This window comes from Chelonia mydas, chromosome 13 (assembly GCF_015237465.2).
Source record: "Chelonia mydas isolate rCheMyd1 chromosome 13, rCheMyd1.pri.v2, whole genome shotgun sequence".
NCBI classification, from domain to species: domain Eukaryota; kingdom Metazoa; phylum Chordata; order Testudines; family Cheloniidae; genus Chelonia; species Chelonia mydas.
In genome coordinates this window covers 26,096,301-26,120,120 of record NC_051253.2, presented here as the reverse complement: position 1 = coordinate 26,120,120, position 23,820 = coordinate 26,096,301, and the positions used below count along the sequence as shown (strand labels likewise).

The 23,820-nt window shown below is 47.4% G+C and overlaps 1 protein-coding gene across 5 annotated transcripts in view; it reads left to right on the top strand.

Annotated features, from left to right (window-relative positions):
* The window catches only part of ITCH (itchy E3 ubiquitin protein ligase), a 121,080-nt gene extending 115,247 nt beyond the window's left edge, over positions 1 to 5,833 (top strand). For all 5 annotated transcript variants that reach the window (XM_043526581.1, XM_027819545.3, XM_027819546.3 and 2 more), the window contains one exon: positions 1,557 to 5,833. In XM_043526581.1, the coding sequence (XP_043382516.1) occupies positions 1,557 to 1,656 (100 nt within the window). In that variant the 3' untranslated portion in view covers positions 1,657 to 5,833. The remainder of the gene's footprint in view (positions 1 to 1,556) is intronic.
* The last annotated feature ends 17,987 nt before the right edge of the window (positions 5,834 to 23,820 follow it).

Below are 23,820 nucleotides of genomic sequence, written 5' to 3'. Positions count from 1 at the left end.
ACCTGCAGTCATTGAACCCGGAACCTCCAGATCTAAAAGCATGAGCTTCTACTGCTTGAGCTAAAAGATAAAATCCGTTAGCACAGAGGCAAGGACCCGTAACTCTATGTGGTGCAGTCGCTATCAGGAGACAGTGTCATGCTGTTAGTGTAGGTAACATAAACATCTGGCCAAAGGAATGTCTCAATTAGTTGCCAGTTTCGAAAGCTGTAAGGGTCTCTGGAATTGTTTCCTACTGTGGTAAATCTTATATAAAGATGATTGAATGCCAGCACAATCTGACTGTTGCCATTTTAACATACTAAATTTGTTCCTTCCTGCATCAAGAGAAGCTCAAATTTCTCATGACTTTAAAGTTTAGTTGATTATTGTATATTGTTAGAATCCTGCCCTTATTCACTCCAAAATAACTTGAACCTTTCAACAGCCAGAACCTGTCTTTAACGTACAGCACGGTCTCCATATTCTGTGGCATTGTCGTACAGCATACTGAAAATTCTATGGCAGCTTCATTTAATTTTTTTAAAATATTGTGAATAAATCATGAGGATCTGTTTGTTATGATATTTAAATTCTCTGCCTGTAAAGGCATGGGGAGGCAGTTCGGGATTGGGTAAGCATTTTAGCTTTATATTCCTGCTAAAATGTTTAGCGGTGAAATAGTTGAGTGTGGACATTGAAAAATATAGATGCCAATTTTAGAATCGACATATCATTGAGATAAAGGTCAATTGAAACCTCACAAAGCTTCTGTCTGCAAATTGAGAGAGAGAATACTGCTTCTCTTTTATACGTGAGTCGCATTTTCAAGGTTATTTTCACAAAAATGTATTTAATTTAAAGTTGAAAGTCAGACAAACATACTGTGGCAAGGGGTAGTTGTCTCTGCAAATTCTACAGCTGCACAACTAGACTACACAGCTATTGTGTAACTTAATTTAAAAATTGCATATAAACTTACTTCCAAAAAAGTCAGCATTAATCTGGTCTCATTCCATCAATCACAATGCATTTATATTAGAAAATTTCCCCTTTGACTTAAAAAAATAAAAACAGAAAAGATGCAACTTACTCTCTTTGGTAGACCCTTTCCTTCAGCCATTTTCATTTTTCTCAGGGGGAAAAAAATAAGCAGTTTTAAGTAGAGTAATATTACCAGTGCATACACTTTTAAAAGTGACTAATGACTTTGGGTGCCCAGCTTAACACTTTAAAGGGATCAGATTTTTAGTTAGTGGATAAGTGCGCCACACTTCTGGAAATCCAATCTCTTTCAAGTGTGTCAAGATTTGCACCCAAAAATAGGGACATCTGAAATCACTGGTCACCTTTTGAAAATGTGTAGACCCAAGCTATCAGTGGATTTTTTTTCTTTCTCCATCTAAATATAAAATAAATAGCTGTGTAATAAGTGTGATTTCTACTCTGGATAGTGGGGAGTTGAGTACTCTGGATTTATATTCAAGGTGCATCTGTTAGTAAAATGATTGATTGGTTTTGTTGTGTTGTAATTTTTTTAAATTCTTTTTTAGAAGTTGTTTAATTTTTATTTTCAGTTTCAATCGCTTGGACCTGCCACCCTACAAGAGTTATGAGCAGTTGAAGGAAAAATTATTATTTGCAATTGAAGAAACAGAAGGATTTGGGCAAGAGTAATCACATGTGTGAATTTGCACCCCGAAGAACATGAACTTGTGTGATGTATGTTCTTCTCTTCCTCTGCTTGTTGCACATCTCATTGTAAAGTAAACTTGACTAGGATTTATTTAAACAATTACTAGTGTGTAAGTAAATGGATGTTATCCTGAGACTTTATCCCCACTAACTCTGGATTTCTACAGAGCCCTTCCAGAAATCAAATCAGCAAATTATTCATCTACAAATGAAATCTGACCTAACTAGAGATTTAATACAGCTCTCAGCTCTGCTTTGTTTCACAATTCATTAATTAGAATGTGTCCTCCTTAATGACAGTTTTTTAAAAACTAGTCTTTGTCTTTCCTTTTTAGTAGCATTTCTTTTGCTGCTGATGCACTGGGAAGTGAAATGCTGGAGCATCCTCATAAGCCTCTTTACAACAGTGTTATTAGAGCCAGCTTGTAGCCAGCCTCTGGGTACTATGAGCAGATCCATTGCTTGGCTGTTGTTTCTTACTCAAGTGTGGCCTGACTGTTTGTTTTTTCCCCTTCTGGAGCTTGTTCACGTTTCATTTTGATTCAGATCATTGCTAAGGGGGGTGTAGAACTACTGCACATGTCCAGAGTATAGCTTGTTTTGTTTTTTAAATCCTGTTAATTCTGGCATGATAACCTGTCTGAGGTTGTTGCCATGTTTGAGCGCCCTCTCCTATCTCAGAAGAATTTTGATCCATTTCCATATAATACACACACTTAATGTCAGATTAATATTAACACTGTGGTACTTCAACACTCATTTTGCAAAAGATGAGACCATCTGGGATTTCAAGTAAATGCACTGAATACATTTGCAGATTGCTGTTTCTTGTCAAATGAGTTAATGGAAAGTTGACTTGATGTTGCTGTTAAGTGCCCAATCAAATAGTTTTCTTCTAGGATTTTATCCTGTTGTCAGGAAGAGGTATACCATGTAACTGGATTCTAAAACATGGCTATAAAGCAGCCTCAAAATTATATTGCTTATAATTTTAGTGGAGAACTGATGTGCTATAATTGGCTAAGAAATAGTCAGTCCTAGAAAGTTTAGTCAAGGATTGCAGACGTCCAAATGTTGATATATCAGTAAATTCAGTAACTCCGTAGAGGTTAGAACTAATGTGTTCAGACTAACTCAGCCCTGAGTTGCTTCTGAGCAGTAACTTCTGTAGTGTGTGTTCTTTCTGATTTGGATGGATAACACCTTTCACTTCCTGTTATCTGTTAGTATTACAATTTTCTAACAGCATACAATAGTATTTTACATTATACTTCCTCTTTTGGAATTAATGCACTTTCTGTATATGGTCAGCTCTCTCCCTGGGCTTCCTTCCTCCGGATGATTAAACTTCAATGGGATGAGTTTCTAACTATGGGAAGAGAGATGACACTTGAAACGGCAGTAGTGCATGTTAATGCATACCTGCTTCTGCCTCCAGTGTGTCACGGTGCCCTTTGGAAGGCTTCTAATATTAGAGTTGGAAGAGGACAGATGGGTACTGTCCAATCGAACTTCCAACTGGGAAGAAAATGTTTCTTAACATTTATTGTGAGGGCTTTTCTGTACCAGGTCATGCAAAGGGATCAGTTGTTCCTCAGCATGTGCTTGTAAGAAGGGGGAATGGTTTAGACCTCTAGTGTTTTTACTTTCTTTGCCATGCATAGTCCAAGAAATGCATGTAAACATGTTGCTGGTTTTAGTGAAATTGACCCACTTTTATCTTTTCCCTGGTGGATGAGAAGTGAACTGACTTTATCTTACCTGGAGGAATGTCTGCCAACTCCCAAAACATCTGATGAATATCTTGCAACATATGGCTCATGGAACAAAAGCCTGATAAATATTTTCTGTTGATGATTCTTACAATGAAGCCTAGTTATCTAACATATTTACGAGAAAGATTAGATTAAGTGAGATAATGGGAGATTAAGCTATGGAAAATAGTTTTTGTGTTCTGCATAATGATTCATGTTTCATGTAGGGACCTAGATATATTAATGTATAAATATCACCCAGAAGGCTTTCTGCCCTATATTTTTAAAATAAAGAATAGTTATAATTGAAATAGCCATAGCCCTAGTTCTATAGGGTGAGGCTGTTTAATATTTTTATGGTTGAAATGTTTAGTTCAGGAAAAAGGTAAATGCTTGTATATATTTTTGCAGTCCGGGGTCTCACTTACTCCATTTCTTCCTTTAATTTAAATGGCATGTTTATATGTCTTTACTGCTGTATTAGGGAGGGGGAAAGGGGGCTGGATATCCCAAGCACCAGAAGTCATGTTATAAAATATTGCAAATAAGAAATATTTCACTGCAAAATGAATCTGTAAAATGAAATATTGAATTTTGGCGAAAATGTTAACATTTAAAAATAGGTTTATAGTAAGTGTTTAAATTAGCAATATTTATGAAAACCAAACTAAAAATTGCTTTTAAAATACATTCTGCTTTGTAAGCATTGTAAATGCTAACAAATCTGTTAATTTTTTACAGCATGTTATGTTGAAATAAAAAGGAATTAATACGAGCAATTAATGCTCTCTTCTGCTCTTTACGGGGACCTGGGGAAACCATCATGTGCGCAAGCACACGGTTTGGCACACCATGTGATGGGTAGAGTGAATTTTGGACTCCAAGTGATCTTTGGTAGAGATTAATGAACATGTATCTGCCTTTCTTAAGTTGATTTAGCAGCCTGTAAATTGCAGTAAACTGATACTTTGTCTGTACTGTATGCATGTGAGAATGTCAGTGGATCCAGTTACATAAGATTTACCACAACGCCATTTAGGATTTTGCTTTATGAAGATGTTAATTTTGATTAACATAAGTTCAGTGGATCAAAATTGTTACGGCTAACAGAGTCTGGTATTTCTGGGTAGTTCAGAAAATGTTAACATATTAATGAAATGTGATGTAAAAGACTCATGACTTAAAATTTGCTGCAGTATAAATAGGGCCTACCAAATTTACGGTCCATTTTGGTCAATTTCAGTCACAGGATTTTTAAAATTATAAATTTAATGATTTCAGCTATTTAAATCTGAATTTTCATGGTGTTGTAATTGTAGGGGGCCTGACCCAAAAAGGAGTTGTGGGGGGGGGGGTCACAAGGTTATTGTAGAGGGGGTTGCGGTACTGCCACCCTTATTTCTGCTCTGCTGCCGGTGGCGGCGCTGCCTTCAGAGCTGGGCACCCAGAGAGCAGCCACTGCTGGCCAGGAGCCCAGCTCTGTAGGCAGAGCCGCTGCTGCCTACTGAGCTGGGACCTCAGTCAGCAGAGGCCACTCTCCAGCTGCCCCACTCTGACGGCAGCAGGACAGAAGTAAAGGTGGTATGATATGGCATTGCCACCCTTACTTCTGCCCTGCTGCTGGCAGGGCGCTGCCTTCAGAGCTGGGCACCCAGCCAACAGCCGCCACTCTCCAGCCACCCAGCTCTGAAGGCAGTGCAGAAGTAAGGGTGGCAGTACAGCAACCCCCATAAAACAGCCTTATGACACACCACACCACACCCCCCCCGCAACTCCCTTTTGGGTCAGGACTCCCAATTTGAGAAACACTGGTCTCACCTGTGAAATCTGTTTAGTGTAAGGTAAAAGCACACACAAGACCAGATTTCACTGGGGGCTGGGGGGAGGTTGGGGAGACAAGATTTCACTGTCTGTGATGGGTTTTTATCATGGCCGTGAATTTGGTAGGGCCCTAAGTATAAAATTTTTTATATATATATACATATATATTTTAATTTATCCAGTTGATTTGTATAAAAGAAAAAATAATTTGTGACCAAATATATTGCAGTTTTTAATATATGACAAAAAAGCAAACTGTGGTATAACTCACCATTTATTTGCTTCATGTTTTCCTAACATTCTGCACTGGATTTGTAATCTAAACATCTTCCACTCCGTTGGTATCTCCAGCCCCCCTTCCTGTTTTTGTGTGTGTGTGGTGGCTTTTCATTTTCTTTCAGAATCATAGTTTGTAAATATGTGCTCTAGTGAACTAGTATATGAACTAGGATCAGCAGCACTGGATTGTAAAATACTGTACTGAAATTCCATTGTTGAATTTTCCTTGAACTGTAATTTTAAATACTCAGGTAACTGTAAAAGTATCTCAGAAAGTCAAATACTTTTATAAAAGTACTTCAAGAGCTGGTCTTCCTGTCATCATTTCCTTTCCTGATATGAAACTTAAGTTTGTAATTACATGTTCCCTTTAGCAATGGAAGCTGTAAGGTTGGTTTGTTGGGAGTTCACTTCTAGGAACGGTTCTGCCATGGTTAATCTCAAAGGAACTCAGCAGTGTGATCACATCATTGTGGGTTTTATGATTGGTTTCATCACAGCCAGATGTCCCATGTCCTGACTTTTAGGAATTATTTTATTGAAAGTTTAGTGCTGTACCTGGATCCTATGCCTAGAGCATAGTGAGAATGATGGTCCGAAGAAGCAAGATCTAGGTCACTGGGCTGCTTGGAGGAAAGGGGCAAGGCATTGGTGGGGGAGAGATAGGATTAAATGAGCTGTCATTCACCTTGGCTTTACACTACAGAAGTAACAAAGGTGAAATATGATTGTGACCCAACTGTTTATAATTTCTTCTTGCCTGAGTGGACAGGAGGGGAAAAAATCTACTAAGGAACAAAGCTTTAGTATAAGAATCTCCCCAGGATTGAATCACAGTCTCCCAGTGGGATCACAGCCAGAGTTTGTGGTACTAATCTGTACTTAAACATGGTAACTTTTGTAATGTAGAAAGGGCCTTGGATGCAGCCCTCATCTTTATCAACATTTGCCACGACATGAGATTTTGCTGATGTTTCTGTGATGAAGCCTCTGCTCCTTAGATCTTTATTTATAAAAATGAAATGAAAAAATGATATTTTAGTGGGTCTAGTTGCCCTTTTTTGTTTTTCTTGTACATCACCACCTGGTTTGGTACAAATTGACACAATTGAGTCTCCTCAGGAGTGACCCAAGACCAGAATACTAGGGGTGTGGCAGACAAAGTACATATGGGATGAGAAGTGAAGATGAAGACACGCAAGATTAAAATCGGAAAGGGGTGTTGCAGTCCAGGATTGAGGTGCATTAGTCTATACTAGAGATGGCAACTAATTAATTAGATTCAGTCTAATTAGTAACATTATAATTAGTCTAATTTCAATTAGCTATGTAATTACATTCTTTGCTATGATTTAGCACTTCACTTCTGGGCTGATCACCTAATGAGATTCTTCTTCGAGTGATTGCTCATATTGATTCCAGTTAGGTGTGCACACTGCGTGCACAGTCGGAAAGTTTCTCCCCTAGCAGCACCCGCTGGGTCGGCTGTGGAGCCCCCTGGAGTGGTGCCTCCATGGCGCTCAATATATGACCCTGCCGACCTGGCACTGCCTCAGTGCCTTCTTACCACAAGTGACGGTCGTTGGAACTGTGGCATCTTGCTTTGCAAGCTCTCCACCTTTCCCAGCTTCTCTTTCGGCCTGTTTGTATTTTACAGTTGTTCAGTTAGTTCTTAGTTATTGTAGTTCTAGTTAGTAGTTAGCTAGCTGTCGGGCTGGGCGGTTTACCCTCCACCCCGAATGCTTTTCCTTGGGAGACTTGCCTGCCTAAATCCCAGGGGTTCAAGTCCTGCAACAAGCCCATGCCAACAGGTGACCCTGATGACGCTTATTTAAAGTGTCTGGGGAAAGCACATCTGTCAGAAAAGTGCAGGATTTGTAAGGGCTTTCAGCCCCGAACCAAGGAAGAGCGTGACTTTAGATTGAAGCAGCTCCTTATGGAGGCGGCACTTTGACCGCAACCCAGATCGGTGCAGCAGGACTCTGCACCGAGTTCCTCAGTGCACAGTGCCCCCACGGCAGTGGTGGAGGCGACACTGTGAAAGGACTCTGGTAGAGACCCCCGGCATTGTCGCTCCCCGGCACCAAAGACGGCAGCACTGGCCCGGCACCGATCCCATTCGCTGAGGTGGTAGAGTCGGAGGACCCTATGGTGGACATCCCGGCACCAGCAGGACCATCCAGGGTCGCTGTACCCCTCATCAAAACTATACAAGCCAATGCAAAGACCATTTGGCAGACCCTGGCCTTCATTCCCTCCCACCGCTAAGGGTGTGGAGAAGAATTACTTTGTGCCCTCCAAGGGGTTCGACTACCTGTTCACATGCCCACAGCCTTGCTCATTGGTAGTGTCAGCAGTAAATGAGAGGGACAGTCAGGGTCAGCAGGTCCCAGCACCTAAATCTAAGGATGCCAAGCACCTGGACTTATTCAGATGCAAAGTTTACTCCACCGGGGGCTTGCAACTCAGGATTGCCAACTAGCAGCCAATCCTGAGCAGGTACAGTTTTAACTCCTGCAACTCAATGCTGAATTTTAGGGAGCTGGTACCAGCAGAGACCAGGGAGGAGTTTGGAGCTACAGTAGAGGAGGGCAAGGCAGTGGCATGGACCTCTTTACAGACCTTACTGGACACTGCGGACTCGGCAGCGTGCACCTTGTCCTCAGGGATAGTTATGTGGCGTAGTTCATGGCTGCAGGCCTCAGGGCTCCCGCCCGAGGTTCAGCAAACTATGCCAGACCTACCCTTTGAGGGGGTGGGCCTGTTTGCTGAACAGACGGACTCCAGACTGCATAGCCTCAAAGACTCCAGAGTGACAATGAAATCTTTGGCTATGCATACTGCGGCAACCCAACGAAAGCCCTTTAAGCCCCAACCGCCGCAACAGTGCCTGTATCCTCAGCCAAGGCAGGATGTTTACAGGTGCAGGAGTAGGAATGACAGGCGTAAGCCTTCCCATTTCCTGTCCAGTCAGGGCCAGGGCCAGACTAAGCCTTCGTCGGGCTCAAAACACATTTTGAAGATGTGCCCGAGGATGGAGCACCTGTCTCAATGCCAGATCCTTCCCTGTGGTTGTTTTTTTTGGAACCGTCGATCCCACTTCTACCATGCGTGGTCCCAAATAACTTCGGACCGTTGGGTTCTTCACACGGTAGAAATGGGATATTCTCTCAAATTCTGCTCCTACCCTCCCTCTCAACCCCCTTTCCCATCCCTCTTCGGGGACCTTTCTCACGAGCATCTCCTTATCCAGGAGGTGCAGGCACTCCTCGCCATGGGAGTGGTGGAGGAGGTTCCTCAGGAGCTAAGGGGCAAAGGATTCTATTCCCGCTATTTCCTAATCCCCAAGGCAAAGGCGGGAGGGTGGGGTCTCTAATCCATTCTAGATCTGCAAGGACTCAACAAGTTCATGGTAAAGTTGAAGTTCTGCATGGTCTCCCTCAATACAATCATCCTTCCCTGAATCCAGGAGACTGGTTTGCCGCCTTTGACATGAAAGACGCGTACTTTCACATAGCGATTCACCCTGCTCACAGACCCTTCTTGAGGTTTGTGATCGACCAAAAACGTTATCAGTTCATGGTCCTTCCCTTTGGCCTGTCGACAGCCTAACAAGTGTTGACTAAGTTGATGGTGGTAGCCAGGCCTTTCAGTCTTGTCTGCAAGCCCAGCACGTGGCAGTCATGACAGACAACACCACAAGTATACCCTTACCTAGATGACTAGCTACTCAGGGCTCACCAGAGAGCAGATGGGGTCACAGGTCAGCCTGGTCACATCCACTTTCGAGAGATTGTCTCCTCCGCAGAGTGAACAAGTCAATCTTGTCACTGACCCAGAGAATAGAATTTATCGGGGCAGTGTTGGACTCGGTCCAGGCAAGAGCATGTCTGCCAGAATCCCAGTTACAAACCATGTCATGCATCATTCAGTGCATGAGAGAGTACCCAACTACTTCAGCGAGGAATTGCCTCAGTCTCCTCGGTCACATGGCCACCTGCACATATGTGGTACGGCTGCCAGGCTGAAGCCCAGGCCTCTACAGACGTGGCTCACTTCGACATACTCCCCGCGGCTCAACAGTCTGAGCTTAGTGGTTGTGATATCACAGAAGGATATCTCACTCCTCAATGCTTGGATAGTCTGCGAGGGAGTCCCTCAACTCTCCTTGTCTCTAGTTACGGACGCGTCAGCTCGTGGTTGGGGCGCACATCTGGGAGATCTCCTAATGCAGGGCCTCAGCACAGGGTGAGCTCTCTCTCTCTCTCCATATCCCTGTCAAGGAGCTCAGAGTGGTGCGACTCACATGCCAGGCCTTTGTCTCGTCTGCAAGCCCAGCATGTGGCAGTCGTGACGGACAACATCACTGCAATATTTTACATCAACAAGCAGGCTGGTTGTCCTCGCCCCTCTGCCAGGAGGCTCTCAGGCTCTGGGAATTCTGTATAGCCCACTCCATTCACCTGGAAGCATCATATCTGCCAGGAGTCCAGAACATACTGGGTTACCACCTCAGCAGGTCCTTCCACAGCCACAAATGGTCCATCCGGCTGGATCTCATTCACTCCATTTTCCAGAGGTGGGGATTTTCCCAGGTCGACCGTTTGGCCACTTGGAGCAACAGGAAGTGCCCAGTGTTTTGTTCCCTCCAGAAAAGCAGCCCGGGCTCAATTGCGGACGCATTCCTGCTACCCTGGGAAGGCAGTCTCCTCTGCGCCTCTCCCCCAATCCCTCTCATGCACAAGGTCCTGCTCAAGATCCTCAGAGGTGGGGCGCCAGCCCCTGAGATCTCCCTGACACAGCAAGCCAATCCCTGGTATCAAAAAAAAAAAAAAAAAAAAACCACTAATGTAGAGTCTCATGAACCCAGGTAAGGTAGTTTGAGCATTTAAAGCAGGGGTGGGCAAACTTTTTGGCCCGAGGGCCACATCAGGGGTGTGAAACTATATGGAGGGCCAGGTAGGGAAGGCTGTGCCTCCCCAAACAGCCTGGACCCCGCCCCCCCCCCCTACTTCCTGCCCGCTGACTGCCCCCCTCAGAACCTCCAACCTAGCCACCGCCCCCACCCCCTATTCAACTTCCTCCTCCTCCCTGTCCCCTGACTGCCCCAACCCATATCCACACCCCCGCCCCCTGACAGGCCCCCTGCAACTCCCATGCCTATCCAACACCCCCTGTTCCCCATCCCTTGACCGCCCCCCACCAGAACCTCCACCCCATCCAACCGCTCCCTGTCTCCTGACTGCCCCCCTGGGACCCCCTATCCCTTATCCAACCTCCCCATCCCCTTACCATGCAGCTCAGAGCAGCAGGAACTCACAGCCCCGCCACGCTGCCTGGCAAGAGCAGCAGGCCACGGCGCTGGTGGTGTGGTGAGCTGAGGCTGTGGGGGAGGGGGGACGGCAAAGGAGGGGCCAGGGGCTAGCCTCAAGGGCTGGGCAGGACGGTCCCGTGGGCTGGATGTGGCCCACAGACCCTAGTTTGCCCACCTCTGGTTTAAAGAGTCAGAGCAGATCTGGATGTAAGTTAAATCCTCGCTCATCTGAAGTAGACCAGTTACAAAACATAGCTGGCATGAATTGTGTCAAGAACCAGTGTAAAAGATCTACTCTGGCCACTGTGGAAAAGGCATTAGTTAGTCTGTGGTCCAGAGGTGTGACCTGGTCATCCATTGCAAGAAGGCTGCTGAGGGTTTGGAAATCTGATTTGAGTGTTTCAGCTGTGTTAGAAAATACCATCAATGTCACATACGATTGCAGTAAGTGTCCCTGGGATGTTGGACTGCAAGGCTAAGACCACCATCTTCTCAGCAGTGCAGGCTGAGGCCTGATTTGTCTTTTGTAGGGCGTAATGGAGGCCAAGTGGCACCCAAATTCTGAATGGTACAACTCTTTTTCTTTTTTCCTTGGGACACACCCCCTCCCCTCCCGCAGCCATTCTAAGGCATAGCTGTCATCACACAAGTGAGACTAAACCTCCTTCCTGGGCTCCTGTTACTGCTGCTGTGACAGAGAGGGCAGAATAAACTCATACTGAAGACGTGGATGTATTGCATGTGACAGGCTCAGACCAGGGGCTACAGGAGTCTCGTCCTATTGGGATCCAGGAAGTGGGCGGGCAAAGCTCGCCCACTGCTAAAGGATCCCCCCCAGCCTAAGGGGGAGATCCACAGGACCTGGAAGCCAAATAATCACGGGGGACAACTAATGAAGAACAGGGACGGGAGTGCGGTCAAAGGGTCAAAAGAAGGGAACTGGACGGGGACACCGAGCAGAGGACCCCTACAGGAGTCTCGTAGAAGGCAACTATACTGGCCACTGGATGAACAGTTTGTTCCCTGAGTGACCAGAGCAGGGGCTGCCCTAGAGCAATCAAGAACTGGTGAGAACCAATTAAGACAGGCAAGCTAATTAAGACACCTGGAGCCAATTAAGAACAAACTAGAATCAATTATGGCAGGCAGACTAATCAGGACACCTGGTTTAAAAAGGACCTCCCATCATGGGGAAAAGAATGTGAACCAGTCACTCCTTGATCTGCACAAGCTGGCAACTGACAAGAATGACCCTCATTTGTGTGACTTCATTGAAACTCACCCCATGGGGGGGCAGGGTGTGTGCGTGCGTACAAGGAGCAGGGAGTGAGAGGGCGTGCTGCTGGAGGAACTGAGGAGTACAAGCGTGATCAGGCTTCAGCAGGAGGATTCTGCGGTGAGGGTAAAGAAGGTGTTGGGAGGAGGCCATGGGGAAGTAGCCCTGGGAGTTGTAGCTGTCATGCAGCTGTTAAAAGAGACCCTGTAGACAGTTGCAACCCACAGGGCCCTGGGCTGGAACCCGGAGTAGAGGGTAGGCCTGGGCTCCCCCCATCCCCCCCCCCCCCCCCCAACTCCCTATTTGAGACAAGAGGAGGTGACCTGGCCTGTGGGTCCCACGAGAGAGGAAGGTCCCTGGCCTATCCCCCAACCCACTAGGTGGGTCAGCAGAGACTACGGGGATTGTTCTCCTCCTTTTCCCCACGCTGACCAGTGATGAGGTTAGCTGAGAGGACGGCAGGTTTGAGCCACTAGCAAAAGTGGCCAAACTGAGGGCTGCCGTGAATCTCTGAGGCAAGCAAATCCACCAATAAGCACAGGACCCACCAAGGCAGAGGAGGGACTTTGTCACATGCAGTAGGTAGAAATTCAGTGAGACAAATCCAAGAGCAATAGACCTGGCGTATTGCATGTTAGCAGAGCACAGTAACTCCTCACTTAACGTCGTCCTGGTTAACATTGTTTCACTGTCTCCTTGCTGATCAATTAGGGAACATGGTTGTTTAAAGTTGTGCAATCCTCCCTTATAACATTGTTTGGCAGCCACCTGCTTTGTCCACTGCTTGCAGGAAGAGCAGCCCGTTGGAGCGAGCTGGGGGGGGCCTGGAACCAGGGTGGACCAGCAGCCCCCCATCAGCTCCCCGCTCCCCTAAGTTCCCTGTGCGGCAGCCGCCCAACTGGCTATCAATTGCTGGGCAGTTCAGCTGTCCCTCCCTCCACTGCCATGTGCTGCCCTCTGCCTTGGGGCTGCTCCTGGGAGCCTCCTGCTTGCGGTGCAAAGGGGTGGGGGGGAAAGAAGGGGGCTAATGTCAGGGTGTCCCCCTCCCCCAGCTCCTTTACCCCATCCAGAGAGCGGAGGGTGGGGGGACACTGCAGGGCTCGGGACAGAGGGAGCTTGCTGGCAGCAGCTGCTGTCTCCAGTTACTTAAAAAGGCAGTGGACAGTAACTCCTCATTTAACGGTGTGGTTCTGTTCCTGGAAAATGTGACTTTAAGCGAAACGATGTTAAGCAAATCCAATTTCCCCATAAGAATTAATGTAAATGGGGGCAGTTAGGTTCCAGGGAAATTTTTTTCACCAGACAAGACTATATTTTATATATATATATATACACACACACACACACACACAGACAGTATAAGTTTTAAACAAACAACGTAATACTGTGCACAGCAATGATGATTGTGTAGCTTGGTTGAGGGGGAGTCAGCGGGTGGGATATTCCCCAGGGAATGCCGTACTGCTAAGTGATGAAGGCGCACTCGGCTGAGCCCTCAAGGGTTAACACATCGTTGTTAATGTAGCCTCACACTCTACAAGGCAGCACAAATGGAGGGAGGGGAGACAGCATGGCAGACAGAGAGAGAGATGTGCATTGCCCCTTTAAGTACGCTGACCCCACTCTAAGTACATTGCCTTTTTAAATCTATCAGGAAATTGAGATGGCAGCTGCAGCCAGCAAGCTCCCTCTGTCCTGAGCCTTGTCCTGTCTCCTCCCTGCTCCCCCCATCCATAGAGCAGGTGGGAGACACCCTGACATTAGCCTCTCCCCCCCCCCCAAGCAGGAGGCTCCCGGGAGCAGCCCCAAGGCAGAGGGCAGGAGCAGCATACCGCAGTGGGGGGAGGGACAGCTGAGCTGAACTGCCGGCAATTGGTAGCCTGCTGGGCGGCTGCTGCACTGGGAACTTAGGGGAGCTGATGGGGGGCTGCTGGTCCACCCTGGTTCGAAGCCCCGCCCGCCCCCTCCGCCCCCAGCTTGCTCCAACGGGCTGCTCTTCCTGCAAGCAGTGGACAAAGCAAGTGGATGCCAAACAATTATAAGGGAGCATTGCGCAACTTTAAATGAGCCTGTTCCCTAATTGATCAGCAATGAAACAAAGTTAACTGGGATGACTTTAAGTGAGGAGTTACTGTAATTAGAGTGGGGTCAGCGTACTTAAAGGGGCAATGCAGTCTGTCTGTCTCTGCTGTGCTGGGTCTCCTCCCTCTATGCGTGCTGCCTTGTAGAGTGTGAGGCTACATTAACAACCATGTGTTAACCCTTGAGGGCTCAGCCGAGCGCGCCTTCATCACTTAGCAGTAAGGCATTCCCTGGGGAATATCCCACCCGCTGACTCCCCCTCAACCAAGCTACACAATCATCATTGCTGTGCACAGTATTACATTGTTTAAAACTTATACTCTGTGTGTGTGAGAGAGAGATACACATATATATATATGTGTGTATGTGTGTGTGTGTGTATGTCTTTTGTCCAGCAAAATTTTTTTCCCTGGCACCTAACTCCCCCTATTTACATTAATTCTTATGGGAAAATTGGATTTGCTTAACATCATTTTGCTTAAAGTAGCATTTTTCAGGAACAGAACTACACCGTTAAGCAAGGAGTTACTGTACAGCAGTTTCTTTGCCAAAGGGTGATTCAAAAAGAGGCCTGGGCCAAAATCCCTGAGGTTCCTGAGAGGCTTACTCTGCTTCCCACAGCTGCCTTGCCCTTGTTCCAGGAGGGGCTGGGGCTTGCAGCCTCAGAAGCAGTGGAATGCATGTGTATCCAGAAGTGGTTCCATGCTCCGGGGCAGGTGCGTTGGGAGTGGAAGATTTTGCATCTGCTTTACAATAGCTTAAATGGGAGCCTGTAGGGGAAGGACTGGCTGAGAAGCAGAGGAAGTCCCCAGAAAGAGCAAACTGGTGGGGAGGAGAGAAACAGGAGTGGAGTTGGCTCTGCTCCCATCCCTCAGCCCACAGGTCCTTGGGTGCAACTGGTTAAAGCTCAGGTCTTCCACAAGTTAGTGCTCCAGGGCTCAAGCTGTTGCCACCTCCCAGAACTAGGGTAGGTTTCTCTCCACTTGGGAAACCAACAGCAGCCCGAGACTCACCTAGGAACACATCTACGTTTGGGTGAGAGAGGCAAGCGGGGCCATGACAGAATCATGTGTATCACACACACACACAACACGTAACCTATCAAGAATGTTGATATCCTGTCCATGCTTTGTCATTTGGATGGGCTTCTTGACTCCCCAAAGTGCCATTAACCTGCTAGTCAGTAGAGGTAGCTGTTCCTGCATCAAAAGAGCGCTGGAGTTTTCTGGTACCCAGCTCTGCCCCTGGGCGACCTTGAAAAAAGCTTTTAAAAACAGCTGCCCAGGATTCTCTTCTTACCACAGGGTTGGATGCATAACACAGCAGAGCTGTGATAAAAAGCCAGCAGATGGTGCCAGGGAGAGTGGATGGGGCGTTTCCATGTGAGTCAGCCCAAAACGGCCCAGGAGGAGGCTGCTTGTACTGATCTCTCCAGAATGGGTCAGCCAAGCACTTGAACCTGGGCCCTTTAGGGGTATACAGCACAGGTCTCTACCCTCTGTGTTAAAGGAATGCCTCTGTGAGCTGCTAGCTAGAGTAGACACTGAGCCTCTTACGTGAGCCAGCCACGAGAAAGGGCCGTATGGCACACACTGAACTACTGGTTTTACACAGACAGCAGTTGTGTGTAGCCTTAAACTGACATGTGGGACTAACCAGGTGAGGCCAGCTCTTCAGCAGACTCCTTTGCTTGCCCTGCCCTTCATCTGTCTGTGTTTAGACTGCATGGCCTCCAAGGCATGGATTGTGTCTCTTCGGTGTTCATACAGCACCCAGCACAATGGGCCCTGGTCCCAGCTATGCCCTGGGCACTGCCATAAGATAACTATTTACTACTAATAAAGAATAGATTGAAAGGAGCACAGTCCACTGAAAAGCCAGGTGTTGCTGTAGCTGCGTTGGTCCCAGGGTCTTAGAGAGACAAGGTGGGTGAGGACCTTTCCCAGAGCTGAGGAAGAGCTCTGTGTAGCTCAAAAATTTCTCTCCCCCTCCAACGGAAGTTGGTCTGATTAAAGATATTACCTCCCCCACCTTGCCTCTCTAGGCTGTCGCCTGAACATTTATGAGTAGCACACAAGATCCTTATAAGTAAAATGTGCTAGAGGGAGAAAAAAATCTCTGCTCAGGTTGCGTTTAGTCTGTTTCACCCTGTGCAGAGTCTGTTTCACCCTAAGAAAAGGAGGACTTGTGGCACCTTAGAGACTAACCAATTTATTTGAGCATAAGCTTTCGTGAGCTACAGCTCACTTCATCGGATGCATACTGTGGAAAGTGTAGAAGATCTTTTATACACACAAAGCATGAAAAAATACCTCCCCCCACCCCACTCTCCTGCTGCTCTCTTTCACCCTGTCACCCCTGGAGTTAGTCAGTTTCTCCTGTTGTGTTTGTGGGAGAGAACAGCACAGTCCGAATATGTTGGTAAAATCACTGCCCCAGACAGCGAGATGCCGGGGCAAGTGCACAGAAAGGAGTGGTGTTTGTGTTTTTAAAATGGGCGGTTCTGCCATTGGAAGAAAAAAATCATTTGAAATCCAAAGAAAAATAGCCAACTTAAGCAAAAAATAACAGCAGTAATTTCCACCTCATTCTACTACTGCAGAGCGCTGCCCGTTGGCTCCCCTCCAGCTCAGAAGCTGGCCTGGGGCATGGGGCCTCAACACAAATAACTGCTGCCTGTAACTTTCTCTGATCTGCATTGTGGATGTGTGGTTGTAACGTTACCACACAGGTACAGCTGCAAGTCCTCCTTGATTAAGAGGAAAATAAGCATTACAAAGAGTGAGCCGTGCTGTGGAACTGGAAGTAGGTGTGTAATTAAACACTCTGGGCTGCCAGCTCAGGGGGGTTTCCCCAGTCTTGCTCTACTTGGTGGTTTTCTTGAAGCCCGAGCTCCAGGAGTCATGTGACTGCATGTGACTCTCAGCTTTCTTTTTTAACCAGGTACGTGTTTAGCCCTCATGGCTGGAGAAAAGCATGCAAATGTGAAGTGAATGCACTCCAAAGGCTGAGAAACCAGAGACAAATCAACTCCCACCCCAAACTTTTTTAAAAGCTCAGGAGTTTTAAGCCAGTCTTGGGATTTTGTGGGCCTGGTTTATGATTTCTGAACGCTTGAGGTGGGTGATCCTGTGTGCTGAGCCAAAGGAGTATGGTGCTTCCGGGGCTTCAGCGGGCCTGTTAAGGTACGTCTCCACCGCACAAATCTGACAGCAGCGGGTAGAGGACATACACTGCGGTCCCCCAGCACAGGTATAAATAGGTATAAATAGCACTACGGCCACTGAGGCGCTGCTTAGGCAGGTAAAGACACACCTGAACCCTGTGGTTATGTATCCTACCTCCCTACACACCCAAGCCAGGCCTACCAAGTCTCCACTGCTATTTTTAGCAGCATTATGTCCTGCTGACTCTCAGGGAAAGGCTCTGGCAGGAAGGAGACAGCAGGAAAAGGCTCCCTACATCCACCATTTCACTGATGGGCGCAGCCACACACTACAGTGTGGACACAGCCTGCTTGTCACACACCCTACACGACAGTACGAGTGGCGTGCAGTGTAGACCTAGCCTCAGTGTTATCTAGTAAACCCGGACAATGTGCTAGGTGCTGTACAAACATATGAGACAATCCCTGCCCAGAAGAGCTCTCCGGCTAAGGAGAAAGCAATCCAAGGAAAGCCCTGAGGAAGCTCTCCCATTCTCATTTTTTCCGTGTGTTTCCTTTCTTGTGGGTCATTACAGAAGAGCTGAGACTGGGGATCTCAAAGGAGCCTTTGGGAGTTAAGCACCGAACTCCCACTGAAATCTGGATGCCAACGTCCCAGCCTGAACCCTTAACGGTGGCTCAGCTATGAAGGGAGTTGGCTTGGTGCACTGGACTGAGGAGGGCGTTCCATGCCATAGGGGGTGGATGGAAAATGGCACAGGGGCAGGCATGGGCGAGGCAGATGAATGGGGCATTAAGTAATGCCTAGAGAACTGAAAGGGCTATTGTGCAGAGCCATGACAGGCAGCATTGCACCCTTCCCCCACAACGCAGCTGATGGCACGAGGCATTCAGGAGGAGACGGCTCGCTGCAGTTCGTTGAACTAGTTATGTGCTCTGAATAGGACAGCCTATGCCACTAGCCGGAATGGTTACATGCCTCCAGCTGACTGGGACTCTGTGAAGGATTTAAGTGGGTAAACAGGAAGTAACAAAGCCAGAGCCCCTTGATCCCAGAAGCTGAGCAGCGCCCGGCCTTGTCAGACTAGCTTGGCGAAAGCATGTGCTGCACGAAGTGGCGTTGCTGATTCCGAAGGTGGCCAACGTGAACACACACTCCCCAGCATGGCGTGAGGGGTGCTGGGCTGTCTTTCAAACAGCGTGGAAAGCTGAGACCCTTCAAATCTGGGGTCATCAAAGACCCTCATGGTGGTTTTTGCAGGTGCAGGATTCCCCACCCCCATGTCTTGGTCAAACTGCATTTTGAGTAATTACATTCTTCCTGCCTAAAATTGCTTCTGTAGTAAGACACTGTGTTCTTCACTGCCTCTCCTAAACTGCTGTGCAGCTTTTCTCTAGGCTGTTAAATAACTGTTATGTTGACTCCGGGGGGCAGCTGCATTTCAGCACTAGGGGAAACGATGTTTGGGTTGGAAGTTTGGGATGTGTCAGGCCCAGGGTACAAGGTCTTACATGGAGACGAGTACAGTATTACTCAGAGTTATGATGCCTCGGACAGCCCCTCTACAGATGGATCACTAGGAGGCAGCATTGCACTTCAGTCCCATTCGGCTGCGTTCACTAAGTGCTGAATGAGTAAGGGGCGTGGCCGCAGTCCCTCCCTGCCACCATCCTATGCACTTTTCATCTGCCAGACAAACAACGCCCTATGTCTTGTGCACATCACTAGCGGCCTGGTGGGTCTTATTGCTGCAGCCCTCGTCCTGCTCCCTCCAGCCCCTGCATCTGTCGCTGTCCTCCCTTACGTCTCGGCGTAGGGACTCAGGGCTCCTCTGGGCTGGGTCACTGTCTATAAAATGTCCTGCTGCTCCTGTCCGAGGCACTGCTAGACATGAGGGAGATGGATGCTAGAGTGAGATGTGAGATCCTTGGGCAGCTGCCAGGAGGGCTGAAGAAGGGGGAGGAAAAGGGGGAAGTAACAAGGTTCTGGGCTCAGGAGGGCCCCAAAACATCTGTAACATCTGTGTAAATGATTAAATGGGGGGAAGCAAATGATGTACCAGGGCCTGAAATTTCTCTCCAGGGGCCTGGCTGCCAGCACCTGCTGGTCATTCCCCAGTTACATTCCTCGTCTCTCCTCGTACCTTCCCCTTGTCTTGGATGCACAATGCCTCAGAGCTAGTTGCACCTGGGCCTCCGGCTGGCCAACCAGTGCATTGGTCAGACCCCAGGACAAGTGCCTGTTGAGTGCTGAAGGGCCAGTGGGACGCTGTCCTCTTGCCCTTCAGGGCGCTGGGGTGCCAGTATTAGCGTTGCTTCTTTCTAAAGCTCAAGGGTTAATTCCTGGCCGTGGCCAGTGGGACTCTAAACTACCCTCCGTGTCAACTGGCAGAGGGACTCCAGTTCTGTGACTCCAATCAGACCTGACGCCCTCACCAAACCTGCTGCATTGCTGTCCTCACACTCAGCTGTAAGGTGTGCAGTGCAAAGGATCAGAGGAAAGCTGGTGACACACAGATCGTTAATGACACCGCAGGATGGATGGATGGATGGATGGTGTGTAAGGAGTTATGTAGGTGCACTGGAAATACATTTGTTTTAGGGGCAGACTGGGTAAGCAAGCTTGTCCTAGACCAAAGAATGCCGCTTTGCCTGCATCTCTGATGTAAACTGAACAGGGTCTTGCCAGACTCAATGGGCAGTTCATCTGCATTTGCGGGAAACAGCCATTAGTTATCAAGAGGCTAAGGAACCAGCCTGTCGTCAGCCCATTGGAGCACACCGGGCAGTCTGAACCCAGGGATTATCCTGACTCTTGTGACAAAGACAATGAACTTTGGGGAATATAAGAAGCAGAAGGGTATCTGATTATCGATCACTGCGGGAAACAAGGGGCTCTTCGCATCTAAGAACGGTGGGTCCCCAGCCTTGTGGGTCGGGGACAGCGAGTAGTTGAAGGTGAGACAATTGCTGTAGGCAAAGCTTGGAGCCTGCTAAGGTTACACGTCGTCTCTTTAAAGTGTGTTACACTTTTGTTTTTTTGGCAACCATTTTCTGTTTCCATTACCTCTGAGTTTGAATTCAGGCTCAAGCCAACCCCCCCTTCTATCTACACACAAATCATGCTAACCAGCCAGGGCTTAGATCCAGGGTACCAGGATCCCATGGGGGTGGAGGGGCTGAGCCTGAATCAAGCCAGAACCCAGGGTTCAAGCTCTATCGCTTCACTTTGTAGAACCTGCCCCATTAGACTTGTGCTCTGGGAATCCACCAAAAGTATTCTACAATCCCAAGGGCCAACTTCCTTTGTCCTCTGATTTGGTGGACAGTCAAGTTTTCCCACACTGCACCACGAACAAAGGGCTAGAACGGCCACATTTGAGTAGGCTAGGAAGTCTGGGATATGGATGATTGGACTCAGGCCCTCATAATGCAGCTTAGACACTGGAGCCATAGCTTGGGACCCAAGGTTCAACAATTCCTAACCTGGGGTTACAAATGAGTGTAAATATTCAAGCCCTAGGTTAACAAACCGAGGGTCTGCTAACTGGAGTTCTACCAACCCTGGGCTTACGTTGTAGTGTAGATACACCCTACTAGTGTGAGGGTGTTTCTGCCAAAGGAACAATTTCATGCAATTTGTCACCTGTCTGTCCCTCCACTCTCACCCTTCAGCTACGATCTGTGTATGCCTGAAGTTGTTAGGTCACTTGGCTGCATGAACTTAAATGGCACCTTCTTCCTCTACAGGGCTGTTCTCTGCTTTTCTTGTTGCTTTGAAATCTACAAGGTAAGTTTATGGCTGATTTAGAACAACGCTTCCTCAGCTCTCGTCCCCTAACGCCCCTACTTTACTTGCGCTATACTGATGACATCTTCATCATCTGGACCCATGGAAAAGAAGCCCTTGAGGAATTCCACCATGATTTCAACAATTTCCATCCCACCATCAACCTCAGCCTGGTCCAGTCCACACAAGAGATCCACTTCCTGGACACTACAGTGCTAATAAACGATGGTCACATCAACACCACCCTATACCGGAAACCTACTGACCGCTATTCCTACCTACATGCCTCCAGCTTTCACCCTGACCACACCACACGATCCATTGTCTACAGCCAAGCTCTGCGATACAACCGCATTTGCTCCAACCCCTCAGACAGAGACAAACACCTACAAGATCTCTATCAAGCATTCTTACAACTACAATACCCACCTGCGGAAGTGAAGAAACAGATCGATAGAGCCAGAAGAGTTCCCAGAAGTCACCTACTACAGGACAGGCCTAACAAAGAAAATAACAGAACGCCACTAGCCGTCACCTTCAGCCCCCAACTAAAACCCCTCCAACACATTATTAAGGATCTACAACCTATCCTGAAGGATGACCCAACACTCTCACAAATCTTGGGAGAAAGGCCAGTCCTTGCCTACAGACAGCCCCCCAACCTGAAGCGAATACTCACCAACAACCACATACCACACAACAGAACCACTAACCCAGGAACCTATCCTTGCAACAAAGCCCGTTGCCAACTGTGCCCACATATCTATTCAGGGGACACCATCACAGGGCCTAACAACATCAGCCACACTATCAGAGGCTCGTTCACCTGCACATCCACCAATGTGATATATGCCATCATGTGCCAGCAATGCCCCTCTGCCATGTACATTGGTCAAACTGGACAGTCTCTACGTAAAAGAATAAATGGACACAAATCAGATGTTAAGAATTATAACATTCATAAACCAGTCGGAGAACACTTCAATCTCTCTGGTCACGCAATCACAGACATGAGGGTCGCTATCTTAAAGCAAAAAAACTTCAAATCCAGACTCCAGCGAGAAACTGCTGAATTGGAATTCATTTGCAAATTGGATACTATTAATTTGGGCTTGAATAGAGACTGGGAGTGGCTAAGTCATTATGCAAGGTAGCCTATCTCCCCTTGTTTTTTTCCTACAAACCCCCCCCAAGACGTTCTGGTTAAACTTGGATTATTGCTGTGCACATTGTAAGATGAGCTATTGCCAGCAGGAGAGTGAGTTTGTGTGTGTGGTTTTTGGAGGGGGGTGTGGGGGGGGGGTGAGAAAACCTGGATTAGTGCTGGAAATGACCCACCTTGATTATCATGCGCATTATAAAGAGAGGTTTCAAAGAGGGATGGGCTATTACCAGCAGGAGAGTAAGTTTGTATGTGTTTGGGGCGGGGGGGGGGAAGGGTGAGAAAACCTGGATTTGTGCTGGAAATGGCCCTACTACTTGATGATCACTTTAGATAAGCTGTTACCAGCAGGAGAGTGGGGTGGGAGGAAGTTTTGTTTCATGGTCTCTGTGTGTATATAATGTCTTCTGCAGTTTCCACGATATGCTATGCATCCGATGAAGTGAGCTGTAGCTCACGAAAGCTCATGCTCAAATAAACTGGTTAGTCTCTAAGGTGCCACAAGTACTCCTTTTCTTTTTGCAGGCCTTAATGGCACAGGCCCCAGATATGCAGTTTTTCAAAGACAAAGTGGCTCTATAGCTCCATCCAAATTTTTTGTCTAAAGTGGTTTCAGAGTTACACTTGAGCCACATAATATACTTTACTGGTATACTTTCCTAACCACATTCAAACGCAGACGAGCAGCACCTACACTGGATGTGAGATGATGCTTGGCGTTTTTATTTGGAGAGGACTAAACCATTTCATTCATCTCCTTGACTTTTTGTCTTCTATGTGGATCAAATTAAGGGTCCGGTGGTTTCCATGCCAATGATTTCTAGGAGGATAACTTCCTGAATTATGATGGCTTATGGAGTAACTCAGACCATACCTTTACAGAGGCTACGGGCTCCTGCAAGGAGGGCCCAAGCGCCTTCAACTGCATTCCTCAGCAATGTTTTGATATTGAAGAAATGCAGGGTTGCTACCTGCTGTTCTGTACATACTTTTACCAAGCACTATGGTATTACAGCTGCATCTAGATCAGATGCAAACTTGGGGAAGGCACTTAGTTCTATAGTCATTCTTTAATTACACTGAGTCCCACCTCCTACCCATATGGCTTGTGAGCCACCAGTGGAATACACATCTGTAAGTACTTGAAGAAATAAACGGTTACCTACCGGTTCTAGAACTGTGGTTCTCTGAGCTGTGGGTGCAGATGTATATTCCACAACCCGCCCTCCATCCCCTCTGCACCAGTTTCAACTCTTAATATACAATGCAAAGGAACTGAGGCGGGTCAGGTGGTGCTGCCCTTCAATAGCCATGGGAGGGGCTACAGAACCAGAGGGCACAAGTGCTGCCCCGATGGGTACTGCCGGCAGAGTTCTCTGGCTTCAGTGCACTAGGCGTGCACACACCTATATGGAATACACGTCTGCACCCACATCTCAAAGAACAAGTTATGGTAAAGGTCGGTAAGTGGCTTTCTTGGGCACTCTGGAGAGTTCCTGATC